Source organism: Zosterops lateralis, assembly GCF_965231275.1.
Source record: "Zosterops lateralis genome assembly, chromosome: 3".
NCBI classification, from domain to species: domain Eukaryota; kingdom Metazoa; phylum Chordata; class Aves; order Passeriformes; family Zosteropidae; genus Zosterops; species Zosterops lateralis.
This window is the reverse complement of record NC_139764.1, coordinates 17,107,145-17,129,187: the sequence shown is the minus strand read 5'-3', so window position 1 is coordinate 17,129,187 and position 22,043 is coordinate 17,107,145. Positions and strand designations below refer to the sequence as shown.

Genomic DNA, 22,043 nt, shown 5'->3' with positions numbered 1-22,043 from the left:
GATGCAGTTTCTCCTGTAGGTCTGGGCAGGGGCCCAGGCCCACCTCATAGCAATTCTACCCAGGGCAAGCCTTCAAACACTTTGTATCCCAGTTTTTCTTAGTAGGGCACAAAGAATATTACAGGATGGTTCAACAGGGTGCAATGAATTACCACTTTGAGATGCCCCAAATGTGTAATCTGCTGCACCTGAACACACACAGGAGAACAGGAACATCTATAGGTTTATTTTACTGTGTTTTACATAGACTGTCTCTAATTCCTGTGGGGGAAAAAAAAAGGCACCGATTTGTTTTGCTGTTAGCTACTAGGTGTAACAGAAGGAAGTGGGAATGAACAGTCATCCAAATGGAGATGTGCATCACAGGACTTTGCAACAGGCACCAAAAAGAAGGTATCTAGAGCATTTCAACTCATTAAAACAAAGGACAAAAAGCACTGATCAGGTAAGGTCAGTCATCAAGAACTACACAAGAAGTTCAGAAAGGCAAGGTTTGAATCAGCTTTAAAAGGTTTTGTTTATTAACGGAATACATGTAAACACCAATACAACATAATACATGTTCAAGGAAAAAAAATAAAGATAGAAGCAGGATTGGTTCTGTGCAATTAACTCCAGACCGTGCTTCCCTTGACAAAACAATTATCTGAGTCAATGGTAATGTTACAAATACTTGTAGCATCTCAAAGGCTCATTTCTGGCAAGTCGTACTGCCATTCCTTCTACTCTAGATTTCCTTACTAATAACATACTTGAAAAATAAAATTTTGGTGTCATTAACTAAACTGAATGCTTTTCAGTGAGAGTGACTGATCATCTGGTTTCTGCCAGGATTTTCCTCCTGCTGCTCACAGAAACCAGCGTGTGCTCCGGTGCTATCTTATCCTGCCTTTGCTTACAGCCAGCACAGGGGCACAACCTCAACAGGACAGCATTTCAAAGCAACATGGAAAATACCTTCTTGTACAGTTATCATCAGGCAAATGCAATGGGACAGATCAACACAGGCAGTGGCATTATCTGGTGGCTGGGCTAGAGTGCCCCAGGGAGGGAGTCAGGTGGCTGAGGGGAGGGAAGCTTTCCTTGAGCAACGAGCCCTCTCCAAAGTCACAGCCAGGGCAGTGCTGGAAGGAAGCTCGGGATCAGCTTGGTCTCTGCATTAGAGATTTCCGACCCACTCGGCACAGGAAGTTGTTCCTGTGGCTCACCTGAGGGAGTTCCTGTTATGAAGCCAGAGGGTGGCGGGTTGAAACGCAGTTTCTGCAAGTGATGTAATCTTGGACGGCACCGGGTAGGCAATGATACTAGTGACCTGGTTACAACCTGCAGTGTTGTGACAGCCCCTCTGTTGGCCTGGCGATCACAAGAAAGGGAAGAAAAAAAAAAAAAAAAAAGAGGGGAGTGGAATAATTTTAAAAGGAAAAAAAAAAGTTTCCAGATTTCCTTTGTTTAAGTGAAGCATTTTCCTTTTCCACTTTATTTGAATACATCGACCGGGTGTCTAACAGATGGAGACTGTACAGATGCACTTTTGGGAGTGCCCATAAAATACACTGCTAAAGTACAAATGGAAGGATACTTTTTTTTTTTTTTTTTTTTTTTGAGTTGTAAATTCAATAATCGTTGCTGTCACCTCACTTTCCCAAAGGAATTTGCCCTTTGTTCTCCGGATAAAGCTGGGCAGAAGAAGAAAAGGAGGGGAAAAAAAGAGTGGAAGCAAAGGGACTATTTAGGAAAAAACCCATGGATCCATAATCTGTACATTGCAGTGTACAGCATTCGTACATCAGGAACCCATACAGGCATGGCTGCTTAGCAGCACTCAGCAAAATATTCTGCATGTCTTAAATTCTACTCCCATTCTCCAGACGTTTCTAGCAAACAAACAGGTCAGCTAATTGGCTCCTGCCCAAGTCTTACCCACTAGGGCTTGCTCAGAGATGTCACTTAGTCATTTGGCATGAGCAAATCCCAGGCTTCTTCCTGTTCAAGCAGCAGAGTGGGTGAAGGCTTTCTTTGATTTATTAAGACTATTAACAAACAAACAGGGGAGTTCAGAAGCTTCCTTAAGCACAAGAACACGAGCAGAAAGGCTTTTTTCCTGAAGTAGCAGCTAAAAATAGGACACTTAGAGGAAGTAAAGTTCATTAAGTGATAAAGCAGTAGCTGCAGCGATGAGAGAAGTTTTTCCTTTTTTATCTATATATTTATTTAGTGTTATGTGTTCTTGCTCCTTATTAGAGTGCTAAAGCAGTGTTTATCCAGCTGAGGAAAAGAAGATTTCCCTTTCTGTAGTGACTTTAACATGTAGCTCATCAAATACAACAGAGTCAAGAGTTTTAAACAGACATTGCCAGCCAACAAAGTACAACATTTGACAGCATTATTTGCCTTTTATATGCTCTTTCCAGAATGGGAAATGATATGCTATTTTCAAGACACTTTCCACAGTATTATGCAACAGCTTTCTTAATTTTTAATGGATATATTATTTTTAATGTGTCAACTTTTGCATAAAGCATTTTAGTATTTTATTTAGTATTTTATTTAGCATATACCATTAATAAATTATTTGCTTTTTCCTTCCCTACCCCCCCCACGAGCTGCACTTAGCATAGGGAAATGGTCCATTGACACAATAAAAAAATACTTTCAACTGGCACAGTCTGTAGACATTTCCATCACCAGACAAAGCACCAGGAGGACATTCCTGCCCCTGCTTATCTGGAAAGCTGGCAGTGCCAAACATGGTGCCCAGGAGTTGCCTCACAAACCTTCCTTTGACGAAAGGATTCACACACACGTAGCAACCAGCTGTGGTAAAAATAAGCCAGCACCCTGTATAACCAGTGATTCCTGTTAAAAGTGTTCACTTTTGGCTCCGTTGCTCCAGCATCCTTCAGCCATTACGTCCAAGTGGTTTGAGACATCCAAAGGAAGCGACTCAGGGTGCTCCTGTGCCAGAGAAACTTGTCCAGTTGACCTGAGCTTGTTCAGAGGGCACATGTCTCTCATCTCTGCAGATCTGCCCATTCTATAAGGGCAAAAAATGGATGAGATTTGATGTCTTCAACACCAGCAACGCCAGCACCAAGACGCTCCGCAGGATTAAACTGCAAAAGCTTGACATAAAAGAGAAATACACAGGACTCAGTGAGTAAGAACAAAAACAACCGCTTAAAAGTTCCAGAAAGGTCTAAGGTAAGGGACATCCTACCGTTTTCCTGCTCTATGAATTACTTTCAAGAGTGCAAAAGCATACTTGAAATTCTTAAAATCCAGTAAATGGAAGAAGACTCTCCTTTCCTTGAGTCTCAGTCTTACAGTCTTCAGAGACTACTGATCACAGCATGCAATTCCCTGAAGCCCTGCACACTGGGACTTCATTGTAAGTGTAACCTCATTTTAAAAAGAGACAGCAGCAGCCAGAGCCTGCATCAGTAGAATTCTGGACGCTGCATTTGCTTCATGTTAACCTTTGCTCATATCACTGTGTTATGGCTACATCAGGGATAGTGGTCTGTAACTTTCCGTTTCATAAATTTTGAGTTGGTCCTAAAAAATATCAGGGTAACATAGCCAGCTCTCCATTTCCTAGGAAAAAAAAAAAAAAAAAGTTTAAAGAGTCCTACAAATGGCCTAAAACTGAAAAATCAAAACCCCAGTGAAAGAAACAAAACAGCCTAATGGCTTCATGGAAATTTCCTAAAATTCAGCACCTCGTTTGCTTTTTCGTTGTACATCACATGCTGAATTCATGTGAAAAGGAAATCACAATATTTACATCTGTTTAAAGATACCAAGCCATATAAAAGGGAATGCGAAGGTAAACTCCAAAGAGACTAATAAAGACACACAAACATATTTTGCAGTTTTCAAGAATGTTTATACTCTATTCAATTACAGCCAGTACAAAGGCATGATCTCATGCTTGCTTTTTCTGCAACAGCTAATAGGATAACTTCTCCCAGTTGTCACTTGGAAAACTGTGCATTCATATCTTGAAGCAGTCAACATCTAAGTGAGCCTACATCCATAAACATAGGAATTTACACATTTTAAGATGGCTCTGCTATTTGCAGTCATAGTGTCACACAGCAAATGTAGCTTGCTGACAGTGAGTGGTGCTACTCTGGTATCTCCCAAAAGCCACAGATGCAGCCAGGGTGTCTCTGGCTTCCCTGGAAATACAGGCAGCACCAGCACAGGGAAATCACACATGGTCACTTATTTTCTGGAGTTTGTCCTTCCAGAATAACTTTAATCTTGGAAAACAAATATAAACTGAGACACCTATTGAAAAGTCACATAGCATATTTTCTTGGTAGTAGAACCTGATGGTCCCTGAAAAAAAACCCTGAGTGCAAAATACCAAACCAACATCAAAGATAAACAGCTTTATCTTTCAGCAGAAATAAACAGATCTGTTTTTTCAATGCTGGCTAAATGAAGAAGATGTTTACAACGAAGTCACCTGGACTGGAAGCCACAGCAGGAGACAACGCCTGACACAATTTTCTGTATAGCTGAACACTGATCTGGGAGAGTTACTCTGTGATGTTTTGACCTGTTTACCCTTGGCAGTGGGGGGAAGGAAAGTCGCAATGACAAATTGCTATCCATGCCAAGAGAGCTCTCTTCCTTTTCCTGACAAGGCTTCCTCAACAATGAATGGCAGCTTCCTTGGATAGTCACACAACAAAAATGTGATTTACTGCTTCATATAGCCAAACCTCCACCAGATAAGTCACCACCCTACACTAGGCAGCTTGACCTAACAGGCACTGGGGAGACTGCTCTCGGAACAGACATGGCCTTGTAACACAGCTGTGAGTGGCAGAAATACACTTCCCTCTTAAACCCACCAGTGGCAAAAGAGACATTCTTTGGCATATGTGAAAATAGGCAATACATTAGTCTACACCAAAAAACAATCCTGCACTGGCAGGGACACATGGACTGGATGACCTCATTTGCCTTCCAGTCTTAAAGGGAAGAATTTCCTTCATTAAATGTGATTTTGCTTTCCTTCAGTTATTTGTCTCTTACAGCATCTCTGGATGAGGATAAAAATTTGCTACCATCCAACTACATAAGTGTAGATTATATAAAAATGGGATTTTTCTTCAGTCATTTTCCTTTCTACCTTTGCCAGAAATACATAGATGTCTACTTTCACCTTCAGTGACTTCATGTCACTTAGTCAAAATAGGTGGTGTCCAAACATACAGTTCCATTTCCACTAATCATTTCACAGTAACAGCACAGAAATCAGTCTGTCACTGGGTCTTTTCACTCACTGAATTTTCAAAATCTGTTTCCTTTGTTTTCCTCAAGAAATACTTTGTTTGCTCTGCTCTATTCAAAACTAAATCTAAGCCCTGTCATTATTTATACATCCACTAGCAAGATCCTCTTCAAAGCTGAACAGCACAATTCACATATATCACTTATTCCTCTCAAGTGGAACAGGTCAGATCTAGGCACCACTTCCACAGTTATGTCAAAATTAACTTGAAGGAAGATTGCATTCACTGAATTTCAAGATCCTCTACTGTAAGTTTAGTTATGACTACCTAAAGCTAAAAGTAAACTAAAACCATCAAACAGTAGTATTCCCATTAGTTTAAAAAATGGTGTATTGGTCTGCAAGCTTGTCTATATTTTATAACTTTGCCTTTTGTCCAACCTACCACTTATCTTCTGACTGCAAAAGCCATTGGATTCACCATTTAAAGTACTTTTCTTAACAAATGGCATCCAGAAGGTTTCCTGGAGGAGAGCTACAGACTTTCAACCACAGCGAGGTCATAACTTCTAATCAGTGTGCTACAGGTTTCATAGTACTTTGAGCTATCTTGCTGAATTGGCATCAGCATTTTTTACTTCAGTTCATTACAAATGTTTCCACGAACATTTAGGGCAGAATTCCTAAAATGTTCATACATAACCAGCAGGTGTTTCCAAAGCATCTGCCAAACTTTTACTCTGAAGAAATGGCAAAGCACTCCAGTTTTCTACAGACTCAGCCAGCAGCAGAAGTCAAAGTTTGCAAACACAAGACAACCGGGCAAAATCCATCAGTGCTGACAAGAGAGTCATCCATGTTCCTATCAGCAGCTTTTTGGTTCTACATTTACTTCACCAGAACAAGTTAGGTGGGTAAGTATTTGTCCCATCCACACACATTCACACAGAAAACAACTCCCCTCACCTACCTGCTGAATCAGTGATCTGGCCTCCTTTGATACATGGTCTGGTATACTCAAAGAAGTGTGAGTGTTTATTCCTGATGGATGGCACTCAACCAGAGACTGGAGGACAAAAGGAAAAAAATAAATCAAAGCAGGAAAGGCATATTTATTAATTTCAAAATTGCAGTATTGGATTATCTCCTAATATCCATGCAAATTTAACACACAAAGCCAAAACTCAGTGCTTCCTAGTACGAAGTACAGGTTCTGGGAGGAATGTCTACAGGTGCTGATGAGCTCCCTGAGATAGAGCTGTAGAACATTTACAACTTAAGCTTCTGTTTTGTAGCTCAAATTTGAAGAGCCTGTGAATTTGGTGGACTTTGCTTTCTTCATGCAGAGCTGTCAACCAATCACCCGTTTGATTTGGCTGAGCACTCTTTGTCTCAAAACACTGAATTAATGTGTAACAGCAACATATGGCTTCTATACAGTCTTAGGAAATAATACTGGAAGTATTAGGACAAAAGTTTTGTACATGAAATAGAGTGTTAGAGAACTTGGACTGTAGCTAAGAGGGCAGCATAATTCTGATTTTTAGTCCTTAGTTTGGTACAGCTCTATTAAGTTGTTCTCCTGAAGGCTGAGCATGTTTTGTTTCTCTGGCCCCATGCAGACTAAGCAAATTGAGAAGTGCTCAGGTTGGCAAAGCTCGTCTGAGAAAGACAATCAAGGGAATCACACCTGGGCACATCACTGGTGAGTAAATACTGGCCAAGAAGTCACTTTTATCGAGTCACTTGTCCCCAGCCCTACCTTCCCAGTGAGGAGTTCAAAAAGAATGGCACCCAGGCTCCACCAGTCACAGGCTTCTGTCTCTTCTAGGATAGCACCAACCTCTAAACATGAGACATTTCAATTAATATTAAAAAGGTCAGTTACACCTTCAAAATTAACATATATTTACAAGGTGACTGTTTAATGCTGACAGAACATATACTAAATACCAGAGAGCTTTCATTATGCCTGCAATTTAGTTAGCCCTTTAGCCACCTACAGATTGCATTGTTCAAGCACAGCAACACCATACATTTCATGCATAATTTGTCTTTTCCATGCATACATAGGCACTTTTGAGACTTTACAGTTACGATTTTTCTATACTGGACAAAACTGGACAATGACACACAGTAAAGCAAAACGTATTTAGAGAATTTACGCTGGCCAGAACAGCAGGACAGATCAGAGTGGCCTAAAACATCCAGAAAAGCAGCACAAGGGAGGGTGCAGTCGTCTACTGCATTCCTCAGTTTTGTCTTAGAGGGCAGGACTTGTTTCATGGCTAACCCACACCCTTTACTGGGAATACCACGGGAGGCTTTTCACAATGGTCCCAGAGATATCAAATCTATTTCCCACAGCATAACCACAGCCAGTAACTGCTCCAGCCCAGCCCAAACTGTGCATTGGGATGAAAAGTTGTTTCCCCTTGCATCCAACCCAACACTGGTATTGGTGCACAGGCACAAGGGACAGCAGTGAAGGGAGATGGGGGTGACAGTCCCTGGCCATACACACACACACATTCAGTAGCATGATGCATGCAGAAAACCTGGCCTTTACTGACTCAGGCTTTAAATTACAAAAATTATTAAATACAAACAGACCACGCCGTCTGCTCTAAAACAGGCAGAAAAACAGATTGCAGTGAAGATGAAATCTTCATTTTCACTGTCAAAAAAATGCAGAAGTTGCACTAAAATAGCTTTGGTGGCAAAAGCCACACCAGCTCCCCAGCAGAGGACAACAATTAGCATACAGTCACATAGCTGTTGCTGTGAAAAGCAGTGCAGCATGGGCAGAAAAATCCTGCTCATCATTTTATGGAGCTTAGCATGAGCATGGCCAAGGAGAGCTCCAGATGAGTCCCAGCCCAGGGTCAGGGAGAGGGAGGCGTCACCCCAGAGCTCCCCAGAGGCAGGGAAGCACAGCCACGCTGAGCTCAGGGATGTGCAGAGGGCGGCCCCTCAGGCAGCTGCCACACAAACTGGAAGAGGCTCAGCACCTCACAGAACTAAGCTCAGACTGCTGCTGCAAGAGCAACAAGGAAGGATTGCTCAGACATCATTTCTTGAGGTAGCACATCCCTCACATCAAAAAGCTTACTACGCTTAATGGCCTTGGAATGACCCATATGTCACTATAAGGGTGCCACACATCAGAATTTATTCCACTCCTTACAGATTAATACTCCTATCAGCACCAAGAAACTTTTACAAAGATGTAACAGCAACCACATGAGGAACTGTATCAGGATAATTACATGCATTTGTAAAATGTTTTAAGAACCCATGTGAGCACCCAGATGAAGCTAAAATTAACAGTATATTGAGAGAATTTGTGTAAAAATCAATATTTTTTTTGCAATTTAATTTTAAAGCCCTTCAGAAAGGTAGACCTTCTAGGTAACTGTTCTTTAAAAAAAGAAAAACAGAAAAAACCCCAAAGTTGGACCTTTCCACACAAACCAGTTGGTGAAAAGTTTTCACAGCATTTCTCAATGAAACCAACTAAATTGAAATGCCTTTGCAGTTCAAGGGAGCTTTCTTCCCAACAAGTAAAGATTTTTAAATTAAATTACACACTTATTACAGAGTAAGGACAGCAAAGCCAAGAATTAATATGATTGACCCAATCTTATTCTCAGTTCTACCATATTCTACCATATTCTCAGTTCTACCATATTCTACCATAAACTACCATATTCTCAGTTCCGTTAACTATCCCATACTGACACACCTTAAATTTTAGAATAATGCCACCGAAGGAAATAATCCATTTTTCCCAAAGGCGTTCAGTGGGAATGGGCCTCATGAGTTATAGCCCAAAATAAATTAAAAAAAAATACCTAAATGTGAAAAAAATGCATCATGCAGAGCACAGGGAAAAGAAATTCTACCAAAAAAAATTTGCTCAGTTTTGATGTTATTTCCCTTTATGCTGGCTTTCAGAGATGCTGATCCACTTCTCTAAAGAACCAAAGTTACACTGCCTTCTTTCACAGAACTGCTCATTACAGAAAGTAGCACTGATGAAGAAAATGGACATATATAGAATAAGAGTCATAAAGCAAACCAGAGTCCACTTCCTCAAAGTCCAAGCTCATATTTTCAATTGGAAGAACACGTTCAATATATGCCAAGCCAAAACAAATGTCACTGCAGTTCTCTGACAAGGGCAGCACTGAACTCTTCCATCCACTTTTGGCCACGACCAAAATGACACGAGTGGAATAAATTAAGAACAGGCAAGTAACACAGATTTCTCCCAGCTGAAGGGCTCTGCCTAGGTTCTCATGCACAAGCAGAAGCTGCATGACAAGTCATCTGAACCAAAGAGAGCAGAAAATGGAAAATTCAGCTGAGGGCAACACCTGAGTCCCCTTTTTAACAAAAACAAAATTTTAGCTCAACTTTTTTCCTATTATGCAATGTCTGCCTTCTGACTGCTTTCCCTAGGTTCCAAATTTTCCTTATTTCAGGTTTAAGTAAATGTCTTCCTTAAAAAAAAAAATAAAAATCATTGTGTATACTAAAAATAAACATGTGTTGTTTATATTTGCTTACTTTGAACAGGTCCCATGACTTTGATGCAATACTGATCACAATAAGTCCAGGATACCACATCAATATTATTGCATTTTATTTTGACTAAACATCATGGGAAAATTTAGAAACTGTAGATTATGAAGTGCTTTTGAGAGACACAGAGTAGCTGGCTAATGTAATATACCACATAGGGCATATGCTTTTTTTAAAGCTTCAATATTGTAATAAATCTGAACTACAATATCTGCCTTCAATAAGAAAACATTTTCATCTCAATCCATCAGCAAAGTAATTTAGACAATAAATGGTAGTGACACATAAGCTTAAGTGAATAACATGGGGATATTTGTGCCAAATCTTTCCTTCATGAACCTTGAAATCAAGGACCTTACCCGGATTTGTACAAAAATAAACATGTGTACACATGCACACAGTGTTGGTACCTCTAGGACTGGCAGAACAACATTTGCAGAAAAAAAAACCATTCATATCGTCCTCAAATAGAGAATCAGAGAACTAATAAGGTAGGGTGAAAAAAAGTCAATAGCTCTTCCAAATTTACTGCAATTTCATTAAAGAGAGAGCTTTCCTTTTTCCCCCTTCCCAGATCATGACCATGACATCCAGCACCAAGTAGCACAAGTCAATGCCAAATTCCAGCACAAAGCAATTCCAACAGCAGCCACTGGGATAACTGAAGGGAAGGAGATTTGTAAAATGCTATTAGGTTTAGACAGAGACAGATGGTGTGGGTAAACACCTTCACTACCCTACACTGTCCTCCTTCCAGAGCAGCTGGTCTCAACTGAAAGGCCATTTCTTCATGGTTTCCATACTTATCTCAATATTTGCATTATACACAGCAATACCTTACTTCCTGATAAGGGAGGCATAGCTGACAACATTCTGTATTATAAACAGAGGTGCCAGTTCTGAAGAAAAAGCAGAACTTCTGCCCTCCTGAACACACATTCTCAATAAAGGTATCAATGGCAAACCAAGGCTTATTTTCTCATTCTTTACACAGCACCTTAACTTGAAATATATACCCTTCTTGCTGAAGGATTTCAAAGGCTTTTAGTACCACACCTACCACATTTTCTTCCAAAAACAGTTTCCTCCAGGGCTGACAATAATGCCTCATGACCAGCACACACAAACACTAGTTAGCATGGAAGAAGCCAGGCTTACAGAAGGCCTTAGGCATTCACTGTGCAACTCAGGCCAGATGGCTTGTGAATCACCAAGAACAAAAACTTAATCAAAAATTCTGTAGGACAAACTGTAATACTAAAAAATAAAAAAAATTAAAAATCCATCTCCAGCCAGCTCACAGGAAAACTGGCTCTAGGTGGATGTAATGCTTCCCCAGACACCTAGGAGTCAGAAAAGGCTTTGCACTAAGATGACTTCTTGGAATTAAGAAGGGCAGATTGATAAGAATTTCAAAACCTGAGGAAGCCCTTTCCCTTACCTCACACTCCAAGCAGAGACAGCATACTCTCAAGTATTATTTCTGCACTGATAAGAAAATAAGGAGACCCATCTGAACAACCATCCTAAACTGTTCATGAGGAATTGGACTTGTTCAACATCCTGAAAAAAACCACAATGTTTTCCCCTTCTGTGGCCATTAAGATAAACATTGCATGAAAAACCATTAGAGGCACTGGAAATTCTGTTTACCTTACACTCACTTAATTTTAAAAGATTACTGTTTTATCATATTTTGATATCTATATATGTAAAGAAACATTTGCAGAGAACCAAATAAAGTAACTCCAACCTAATTCACTCTCATCAGACTCAGTCAGCCAAGATACCATAAGATACAGTCACTAAATAAAACATCCCACAAGCAATCTGGCAATAATGCTTTGCCTAAAATGCTTCAGCAATTTATAAAGCACAGTATTGAACCATCTATATTTAAGTATAGGAAGTTTATCATGGTCTTTAAACAATAAAGTAGTGAGGCAAGTCCAATGAACATTTGCTAAGATCAAATGGAGTATTAAAATAGGAAGTTTCATTTTAAAGTTATTCAAAAACATATGAGCATCTATATTTCTCTTTGCAAAAAAAAAAAAAAAAAAATAGTACAGAGAACTATGTTCTTTTTCTTCTAGCAGCCCAAGATGGAATCAAAACTTCCTCTAAAATAATCATGTGACAAAAGAGACAAAGTTTTATTACTGTTCTGTTATCAAAACAAAGCAAACATTAATTAACCTCATAGCTAGCTCCATTTATTTTCACAAAGCATCTTGTATACTATCTTCAAGGTTTAGTCTCATCTGTAATAATACTAATACCAATAATAATAATAGACATAAACAAACACAGGTAAAGTACAGTTTCTTCTGGAGTTAACAACTGGCTTTTATGACTAAAATATCAGATTTTTCCAAATCAACAGCTTGGGTACATATTATTACTTATTCTAGATACAGAGACTAAGAAAAACCACAAGACCATGTACTTTACCTGAAACACATAGTGACTTACAACAAGCCTGAGATCAGATTTTTTTTCAGAAAGTATCTAATGCTCTCCCCAAACCTATGTTTTTTAATTACCGACTCCAAGTTCATGACATTTTGCTCTTCTAGGAGCAGTCAGTTGTCATTGTTTTCTGTGGGACACTCTGGGATCTTTAGAGAGCAGTCCCACTCCAAATGGTTGTTGTAAAACTGTTAGTCCCAATCTTATAGGAATCAGTACTTTTTCTGCACCTCCAGACATTATTCACATTAGCCATGTATTTTTCATGTTAATGTTTGATCCTGTTTCCTATTGCCAGGGCTTTCCAAATCAAGCTAGCCTATCCCTCTGATTTTGATGTCCAAAGCTCCTGCACCTATCCAGATTTTTTTCTTTTCTCTTTAGGATAATCCTGAGACATTATTGTCACACAAAAATCTAGGACAGAGTCAGAGATAAAAAGCAGGAAGTCCAGTCCTACACTACAACCATGAGACCAGCCCACCCCTCGACACCTCTCAGGGTCAATGGCACTTTAATCTACCACAGTTATTTTGCTTCTTAAACAATCTACTCAAATTAAATTACTATAATACAGAATAGCAGATTTAATGAGTGCCTGCAAACTCCTACTGAAAAACACATAGACAAATAATATGCAGGTTTTCTGTATCAAATGTCTATTTGGTAAACAGAGGCAAATAATCTTTTTCCTTATTCTGTAAATAAAAATTATAGCATGCAGGCTAATAATATCAACTAGCAATTTTTGTTCTCATGTCATATATTTTAGGTGACCAGCTGCACGTTGCATCTGTATTTGCAATTGTTTAAAAGTGACATCTTCATTTGGGAGTACAAAAATCAGGTTGCACATTGAAGCATTTTTGTCTTTTTTTTTTTGGAACAAAATCCTTTACACACAAAGCCTTCTTTTTGCTTAGGTTTTGCACTGTGCACAAGTAACAGCAGGTTACATAAAACCAAATTTACCATATATTTATGTGTAGGATTCTGTGAATGCTAGTTTGTGTAAATAAGGCTTGATTATAGCACACAGCTTATGAAAGCATCAGAATAATACGATGCATTACTGATGGCCAGTTTCCTACTTACATTTTCTATGAAGCTAAGCTCCCTTTGGCTTTAGGATCTCAAGCAGCAAATCTCCAGTTTTTAGTAAACACAGTCTGGTGAAAACTTGTTGTTTAAACAAGAAAGAAAAAAGACTCTAAAGGCAGCCCAGTTCTGAAGCCTCGTCCTCCAAAAACACTACAGGGATGCAACAGAAAGCATCCCCGCTGCTGGAACAAGAACTTGGGGAGTGTAAATAAAACATCTCATTCACACATCATATTTACACAAGATGTCAGACCAGCAAGCTGCTTCTACAACATGACACTTCACAGGTTAGACTGAAAAAATACCTTAAAGATTTCTCTTCATGAGAAAATCCTCGACATAAATCTGTTTTACCCTTGACTAGGCAATGTCTGTAGACAATTCTGTTTTTCTCACAGGTATTAAGCATATTGAAAAGGGTTTTTTTAAAAAAAAAAAAGTTACCCATTTTATTTTTTAAATTGTGACTGTCAAGAATGGAATACAAGTATTACTGTATTTAAAAGTTAACAACTCTTTATATTTAAGATCACAATGTTGGCAAAGCCAATACTTAAAATAACAGAAGGTGATAATTTGCATTTCAAAATTCATCTATCTTGCTTTTCTCTCAATTAGACCAAAACATGTTGATTCACAGGTTTGTGTGTGTGTGTGTGTATGTGTGTGTTTCTTTTTTAAACTTATTTATAGAGCAGAATAATGGCCCCCCTGCTAGGCTGGCATTTGCTCAAGTTTCTGTCCATGTAAATTGAATCTGTTACTGGAATTTTCCCCCCTTCAGAATACCAAGGCACATTAACCAAGAGATAAAGAGATACATTGCTGATACTATCAGCCACCAGGCAGGTGGATAAAGCGAGGGATTTTTTTGTTAGTTTTTGCGGGGATTTTTTGGACAAATATGTGATAAGAGTTCTCAGGGGGCATGGAGAGCAAAGGGCTGTTTAAACAGAAGTGAATCATTCTCATCTGATCTGCTAATAACTTTGTATTCAGACATCAGCTGCTCAGCACTTTAAAACATTCAGAAAACAGAATTACTATAAAGAGGAGGAAAGGTAAAGGAAATAAAACTCATAAACCTCACAATAGTCACCTTAGCCATATTAACAGAGGAGAAATTCTCAGTTACAAGTGTTTAATTTCTTCTTTAAAAGCAAACAGGTTGTTCTTGGCCAAACCCCCCACAGTTTTACTTGGTGTTGAGTTTATATGGTATGATTTATAATCCAACGTTTCCCTTGTGAATTAAAGAAACAACATTTGACTTATCATAGGTTAACAGCAAAGATTTTGTTTGGCCATTAATCAAAGTATAGCACAAGCACTACTTTTAAGCGTCTGCAGACAGCTTTGTTGGTGCCAGAGTTGGTTCAGGAACTTTTGGTTTTTTTAAACTGAGCAGAACACTATAGAGCAGCAAAGAGTTACCCAACAGATTCAACAGCACCGTAACACACCGCGAGCCTGCGAGCACAATTCCCGATGTGCAAATCATCACAAACGAGCCGCATCTTCCGCCTCCAGTTCTTAGGAGAAGTTAAGCAAATTAGGGGCAGGCAGCGCGACAGCAGCATCCATTAATGGTACAATGCCACCTCCCGTCGGCAGCGGGGAAGTGCCGCTCCTGCAACAGATGCAGCCCTGCTCGTAACTTAGGCACGATGTAAAATGACAACTGTTATTTCATACAAAACTAATTATGCTGCTCGCTGGGAGCGGGATGCAGCTTTTTATGTTATTCCCTTCCCTTGTCTTTTTGACACTTCTGCATTTACAGTCGTTGCAGTTGTTCTCCTATTTTATATATGACTGCATAATGTCTTTCTGACAGAGGCAAATTGCTCCTCCACTTTTTGTAGGACAACAGGAGCTGAACAAGTCCCTGCACCTCACCAGGGCAGGGATCTGATCACTGCTGCTGTACTGACACTGCCTTGTTTTACCTTAATGCAAGGTTACACTCTGGCATACAGAAAGCCTTAAACACAAAATCCTACATCCCACAAGCAAGTTCCACACAGGTGGCCCTCTATTCTCCCTTGGCTCTGAAAAGCTTCCACACTAATACACTACTATTCCTAGCCCATCCAGCAATTAGTTTTCAATATATAAATTCTAGAATTTAGACTTCACATTTTTTCTTCAACAAAGAAAGTGGCTTAAGATTTAAATACATCTTTATGCACTTCACTGCAAATCACTTTATAACTTACACTGTAGAAGAGCAACATCTGAAACCTCAACAACTGAAAAGACACAACTGTTTCAAATACATGTTTAAAATTTTCATATAACTCTGCAATACTATTTCCTACCTATTTTAAGCTGAAGCAATCCTGCAATGTGTTTAAATTTCCCATTCATCCTCCCCTTTTCCTGCCTCCAAAATTTGCTCAAAAATCAATGTAGAAAAAGAATGGCAGCCCTGAACTCATTATCTGTTCTCAGTCTCCGAAAGCAGACCCCAAAAAGCAGTGTTTATTGGTAGACACCTTCCATTTCTTGCACACATTGAAAGAGTGCATTAAATTGTTGAAATCAGGTAGCATACAAATTATCATATACAAATCTATTCTATCTTGAACTCTATCAAAAACACACAGCAAACTAAATATAAAATTTTTACAAGCCAAGTTCCACTGCATCCTTCAGTCAGGAGAGAAAAGAAGGAAGGCTGACTACCCAGAGGGAGGGCAACACAGCACATAATCCTGAAAACACCAGGAAAATTCAAAACGAGAGAAAGACTCACTTTGAGTCACTTATTTTAGACACTCTGTTTCATGATGGTAAGAAATCATAAGACCTGATAAAATTTTGTGAAGGTAATGGTTCACCTCTACAAAAACACAGCATTTCCCTCAGCAGGAAAAAAAAAAAAAAAGAAAAAAGAAAAATTGTGAGAAACACTTATATTAAAAATAAACTTAAAAATAATATTAAAACCTCAAAACTTGTTCCTAGTGTACTGAACTGAGGCACAAATATAATTTCAAAATCCTTATTCCAAGAAACAGCTTGAAAAGCAACGCTTTCATGGAGTGCTCCAGGGACATGGTGCACTCCTCAAAACGAAAAAAAATTATCATCCAAATGTAGGGGGTTTTTCACCTGTAATGCTGGAACCTGAAGAAAGCTTATTAACGTGATTATTTTTTTTAAGACTGGTCAAAAGTTCTAAAGCAACATTTACCAGCAGCAGTAGCCCTAAGAAAGCTGCTGTGGACTCAGCTACACACCATTACTGAATCATTCGTCGTAACAGAACAGCACTTGACTCCAAAATATATTTTGTGCTGCTAAGTTATACCAAATATTACTCTCCTACTAAAAATTAACACGTAACAGCTACACTGAAGTACAGGCATGCTCCACAGAGATAACATTAAGATCAAGAAATACAAAAGGCAAGAATCATGGAGTAGTACCAACTCATCCACCCTGAATATATCTAATACTTGCATTTGCAAATCCTCACCTTGCAGCTCACCAGTTGCAGACACACAAAGCAAATGCAGCCTGGGGTAGGGCAGAGAGGGCAACTTCAGCAAAAGAAGCCCGGATGGGTACCACACCTGTGCTGTGAGGTGGAAATAATGACTGTGTGGAAAACTTTATTCTTGCATTTGGGGACTTCTAAATATTATTTCAACTGCTCCCTAAACACTTAATTACTGCAGGAGTTGACTGGTTGGGGCTTAGGGGGCAAAAAAAGCCTCTCTTTGGATCCTCATTAAAGTACAGAAAAATTAAGCTTTGACTTTCACAGCTCATTAATGATGACAGGGTGGGAAAAGGCTGCACTTCCATCTTTGCTAGAACTCAACTGGGGAGCGCTTTGTTCGAGGCTGGCTTAGGGAGGCAGGAAAACACCTCTCTCTAACAGGTTGTCACACATGTTGGCAACCAGGACAACCATCTATTTAACAAACACAGTAATTGCTGGGATTCCCCAATTATCTTGTTCTTGAATGAAAGTGGCAGGAGGGTAGAATGAAGGTGTTGGATTTACTTTGATAGGTGAAAAGAATTATTTTCTGTAATACCTGCCCTTTTGACTTGCATAGAAAAGATTTTTATATTTATTTATCTCAAGAAACTGACATTCAAAGTTTGTTGAGACCCTACCACCTTTATTCACAGAGGCTATTCCTTGCTGCATTTCACTTGCAGAACAAAAACACAGAAGAAACACCTGATGCCAAACTAAATTTAGAACTTCCATGGCTGGTAAATCTTATTCTAAATTTTTCTAAGCACATTTGCAGACTCTGAGCTCGAGGACTACCTGCATGCCAAGTTGCAATGCCTGGCCAGACCATGCACTCAGCAGAAAGTTATGCTGGTGTTTCAAAGTCAGAATAAAAACATAATAATTTCAACTCTAAACGTAGTTTTTATAAGCTAACTATGATTTTTTTTAAATATGAAGCTGTACGTGAAACACCTGAATTTTGGCTGTCACTGCCAAAAATCACAGACCACTATATTAGCAGAAAATAAATTGGATAAAGGAAAAGAGGGAGGGCTCAGTTTCAAGTGCCATCCTTGCTATAAAAACCCAAGAGATATTGATTTTATCACCCTCATGATTGATGAAAGCGGTTCTAAGGAAAGAGCTCTCTAAACTATTTCAAAGCCCACTGTAGCTCATCAAAAATGTCAGAGGGATCTCTGAGTCTATTAGGGCTGTATTTTTCAAACCTCTGTGGTTCTTCCCCCACCACCCATGTCCTTTGCATGTATAAATTTTTGTATTTTTAAGGGTCTTAGAGCCACCTTTTGAGTCTCATTTGCTTTTTTCATTTACCAAGATGTACTCACACACAGGAAATAACTGGAAGAAAAGAGAACATTCCTAACTTGCTTAAACAAGACATTCAGTACAATTACACGTTATGGAAATGACATAACAAACACCACCACAGTTCAACAATAAAGCAGTTATGAGCCCTGTAGCTTTTTAAGACATTAAGGAAAAGAAGCAAAGAAAACTCAGATATTGCATGATCTCAAGCTGTATGCTACAGAGACTATATGAGAAAATGAAAGCTGCTAATCTACTTTCCAAGTGAAACATTGTAGGTGATTGCTCTAACCTGGGGCACAGTACATTCTCTCTATGGCATCGTTGTCACAGGAATCTTCAACCTCCCTCCACCTGCTAAAATACGTTAGCTGAATGTGTCCTAAAAACAAAACGACAGGAGAAATCAAAACATTTTTCCCTTCCATTTTCTGCAGAAGTGAACTGTAATTACTCCTTTTGTAGCTAAAAACAGTATCATTAAGAATAATGGCATCATTAAGTACTAGAAGCTATTACTGGGGGTGAATTTGCTGCACTGATAATGAAGCTCTAGACAGGAAATGAAGATACTAATTACAAGATAAAACGCCTACTCAGTTAATTGGAAGCAACAGCGAATAAAAAGAAATGCATTTGCAAAAGTTCCTGACCTCTATCATTCAATAAGATGTTGTTTGGGTTCAAATCACGGCACACAATTCCTTCTCTATGTAAAGCATCAAGGGCTACCACCATTTCAGCTGCCCATCTTTGAATGCAATCCTCTGGGATGTTAAACCTGGAGGTTAGCGCTAATCTTTCGTCGAGGTCCTGAAAAATCTGATGTATTTCCTTCTGCCCTGCTCCCGATATTTTGTCTTCCTTCTTTGGTGCAGTCTTTTTACTTTCAGCTGCTGGTGACATAGCCCAGTCTGTCTCCTCTTTCCCACTGTCTTCAGCTTGATTGGAAAACAGTGACACTCCTTCCTTCCTTAGCTTGTCTGTGTCCAAGCTAACCTCCTGAGCACCTGAGAGTGGGTCGGAAACACATGAACTTTCCTCTTTGCTCGTCACATTTAAGGAGCAGGCCCCAAGCTCTTGGAACAGAGCCCCATCTTCTGAAGCACCTACCTCTTGGTCAGAGGTAAAGAGGGTCCCAAGAGCTCCCTGAGTGACACTGCTTTGCTCATTTGTTTCCCTGTGGGCAGGATCACCCACTGCTGGTGCCACATGATTTGGCTCCTGATCAAATTCTTTGCATGGCTCTACAGAGTTATTTAATTGCAAGACATCAGGTGTTTCTAACAACTTAACTTCTGACATGTCCCTATCAGATTTTGTAAACTTGGTTGGCCTTGACACGGCTGGCTCCTCTGTTTCATCAGACATGCCTGGTAAGTTTATTAGGAGATCAGGCCTTCCTTCATCAACGCTATTCACATCATCAAAAGCAGCATCCTTAAAGGAGATAACTGGCACAGAGTCATTTGAACCCCTGCTCACAGTGTCATGAGCTTTCACACCCATTTTGCTCTCCAGGGCATCCAAGCTTCTGTCATGATCTGGGACAGAAAACAATGGCTTTAAAGGCTCTGATTTCAGGTTATGTAGTTTTTCTCCAAACTCAAGCCCCAGGAGCTCACTGGTGCTATCTTTGCTGTCTATCCTGAAGAGCTCCATGGGGCTGTTCTTGGATCTAGTTAACGAGTCCAATATCCTAGTAGGGCTGGCTATTTCCGACTCAGCATCGTCGATGAACAGCTTTCGTTCCTGAGGTGCAATCTGGGCAGTGAAGCTGTCACTGCCAACAACACTGCACTTCTGCAAGGAACTCCTCTCTTTGGTATGCAGCCCTTCACTCTCTGCTTTAGCCACTGGTTCCTCATTTAGGGAGCCAGAGTCAATTTTTTCCTGCCCATATTCATTGCACAACGTTAAATAACTAGTGGTGCACTCTTCTTCTGAGCTGGATGCTGAGTCTATCCACTTGGAACTCTCCTGGCCATCTTCCTGGATGCTGCTGTCATCCTGAGAGCTTGGTGTCAGGCTGCTCCTCAGTGGGACCACCTTCAGCATGCTCTCCCCATAGCTTTCTCTGGAATCGGTGCTACTACCAGCTTCTTTAGGACTAGGTGTTGGTTGCTCCAGGTAAATTTTAGTTGAACTGGATGTTCTGGATTCAGGAATTTCGAAGCTCTCTTCAGGACTTCTGTTTAGGAACTTACTGACGTAAGACCACAGCTTCCCTCCTGAAAAAAAAAAAAAAAGAAAAAAAGGGAGGAGATCTCTTAATATCCCTGAAACAGAATTTTTTTAATGAAACAGGAAAATATCCTCACTGTCACTATACACTCTACCCTTATGTCCACAGAGTTATTTGGATCTGCTATCTCAGCAGGAAGTAATTACAGGGACCACAACTTGCCTTTCACGTAGATTTGTATTATTACATAAATATTTTAAGAGCTGCATCTGAGATTAAGCTGCTGCTTGTTTTTAAACTTCAGTAAAGTCTCATTTCAGAGTGTATCTCAAGTTGCACAGTCGTCACTACTCTCCACCTGCTGCCTCAAAAGAAGTAAACACTAGGGAAGATCAAATTGTTTAGTGCCCACCACCACTTCTGCCTACACCAAGTAATTCTGTATCACAGCACTTAACTCATCAGCAACATTAGTGGAAATGGACTGAAAACTAAACAGCAAGTTCAGTAAGGGAAATTTGCATATTAGCAGGATATTTATTTTAAGGGTCTGTGTATGTCTTTGAAGAAGTTGGGGTTTTTAGTTAAATATTGGCATATTTCTTCCATTAACTTTAGGGTTCTAAAAAAGCTTTTTATGCTTTGCTGCACCACACAAGGATTTATCAATACTTTAAGTTACACAGGCAAACAGCTCCTTCACAGCATCTAAGAAAGTTTTATCTCCAAAAATATGTTACATTTAAAAAATACAAACCAGGACTCTTCATATTTCCAAATGCTGCACATATAAAAAAACCTCACAGATTTCAAAACACAATTTTAGCAAAATAAATCAGGAAGTTACTGTACCTCTTATATGTGCCAAAGAATTTGGCTTAAAGCTAGAAAGTCTCCTTTGATAACTTGGGGAGAAATGCAATGTCAAGACATTTCAACTTAAAAGACTGTATAGAAACTCTGGAAAATGCAGGAGTTTGAACAAAATCTTTGTAAAAGAAAAGAATAAGTATCCATCCCACTGGGCATCTGCAAAGTTGGTGGATTTTTTGTTAGTTTCTTTTTTTACTTATTTAGATAAAACAGAGTTTTATATTTTTCCAAAATACATTCTTTATTAGTTTGGGGTTTTTTTAACACTCTCTTTATCAGGCAAAATTCCTTTAAAAAGTACAATAAAAGTGGAAACTATTTATCATTGCCTAGGAACAGATTTTCTGTACTCCCAGGTATTTCAAATAAAACTTATCAAAGACAGAGAAACCTTGACACTTTAAAAAATTAATTTGAATAATATAATGTGAAGTTTTCCTGCCCTCCATCCCCCTGGCTAAGACAAGACTTGTTTTTCAAGGGGAAAAAAATCTCTCACTGGTTGTGGTGTAAGTAAGTATATTAAAAACACTAAGAGGGAATTCTAACAGCTTGAGTCCAACGATATAAATGAAAATTTAAGCCTGTTAATCCACATGTTTTCTGCCAAAAGTACAAACAGAGTTAGCACCAGGTCAGGATAACCCTTGCCACCTCCTAGAATGTGATGAGAAAGGATGTCGGGTAAACCAACAGGAGCAAAGGGAAGGAATGCTCACAGAGGAAGGAACAAGAACTGCTATATTGACCACTATAGGGCATAA

At 39.3% G+C, this 22,043-nt stretch overlaps 1 protein-coding gene across 3 annotated transcripts in view; it reads right to left on the bottom strand.

Moving 5' to 3' along the window:
- Positions 1-288: 288 nt before the first annotated feature.
- The window catches only part of RPS6KC1 (ribosomal protein S6 kinase C1), a gene marked incomplete at its 5' end in the record, with an annotated part of 86,363 nt that continues 64,608 nt past the window's right edge, over positions 289-22,043 (bottom strand). Inside the window, 6 exons of one of the 3 annotated variants that reach the window (XM_083858619.1) lie at positions 289-3,122; positions 6,219-6,314; positions 7,011-7,093; positions 16,893-16,994; positions 18,514-18,603; positions 18,875-20,452. In XM_083858619.1, coding sequence (XP_083714745.1) covers positions 3,012-3,122; positions 6,219-6,314; positions 7,011-7,093; positions 16,893-16,994; positions 18,514-18,603; positions 18,875-20,452 — 2,060 coding nt within the window. In that variant the 3' untranslated portion in view covers positions 289-3,011. The remainder of the gene's footprint in view (positions 3,123-6,218; positions 6,315-7,010; positions 7,094-16,892; positions 16,995-18,513; positions 18,604-18,874; positions 20,453-22,043) is intronic. The other 2 variants (XM_083858620.1, XM_083858621.1) reach the window with 2 other exon arrangements.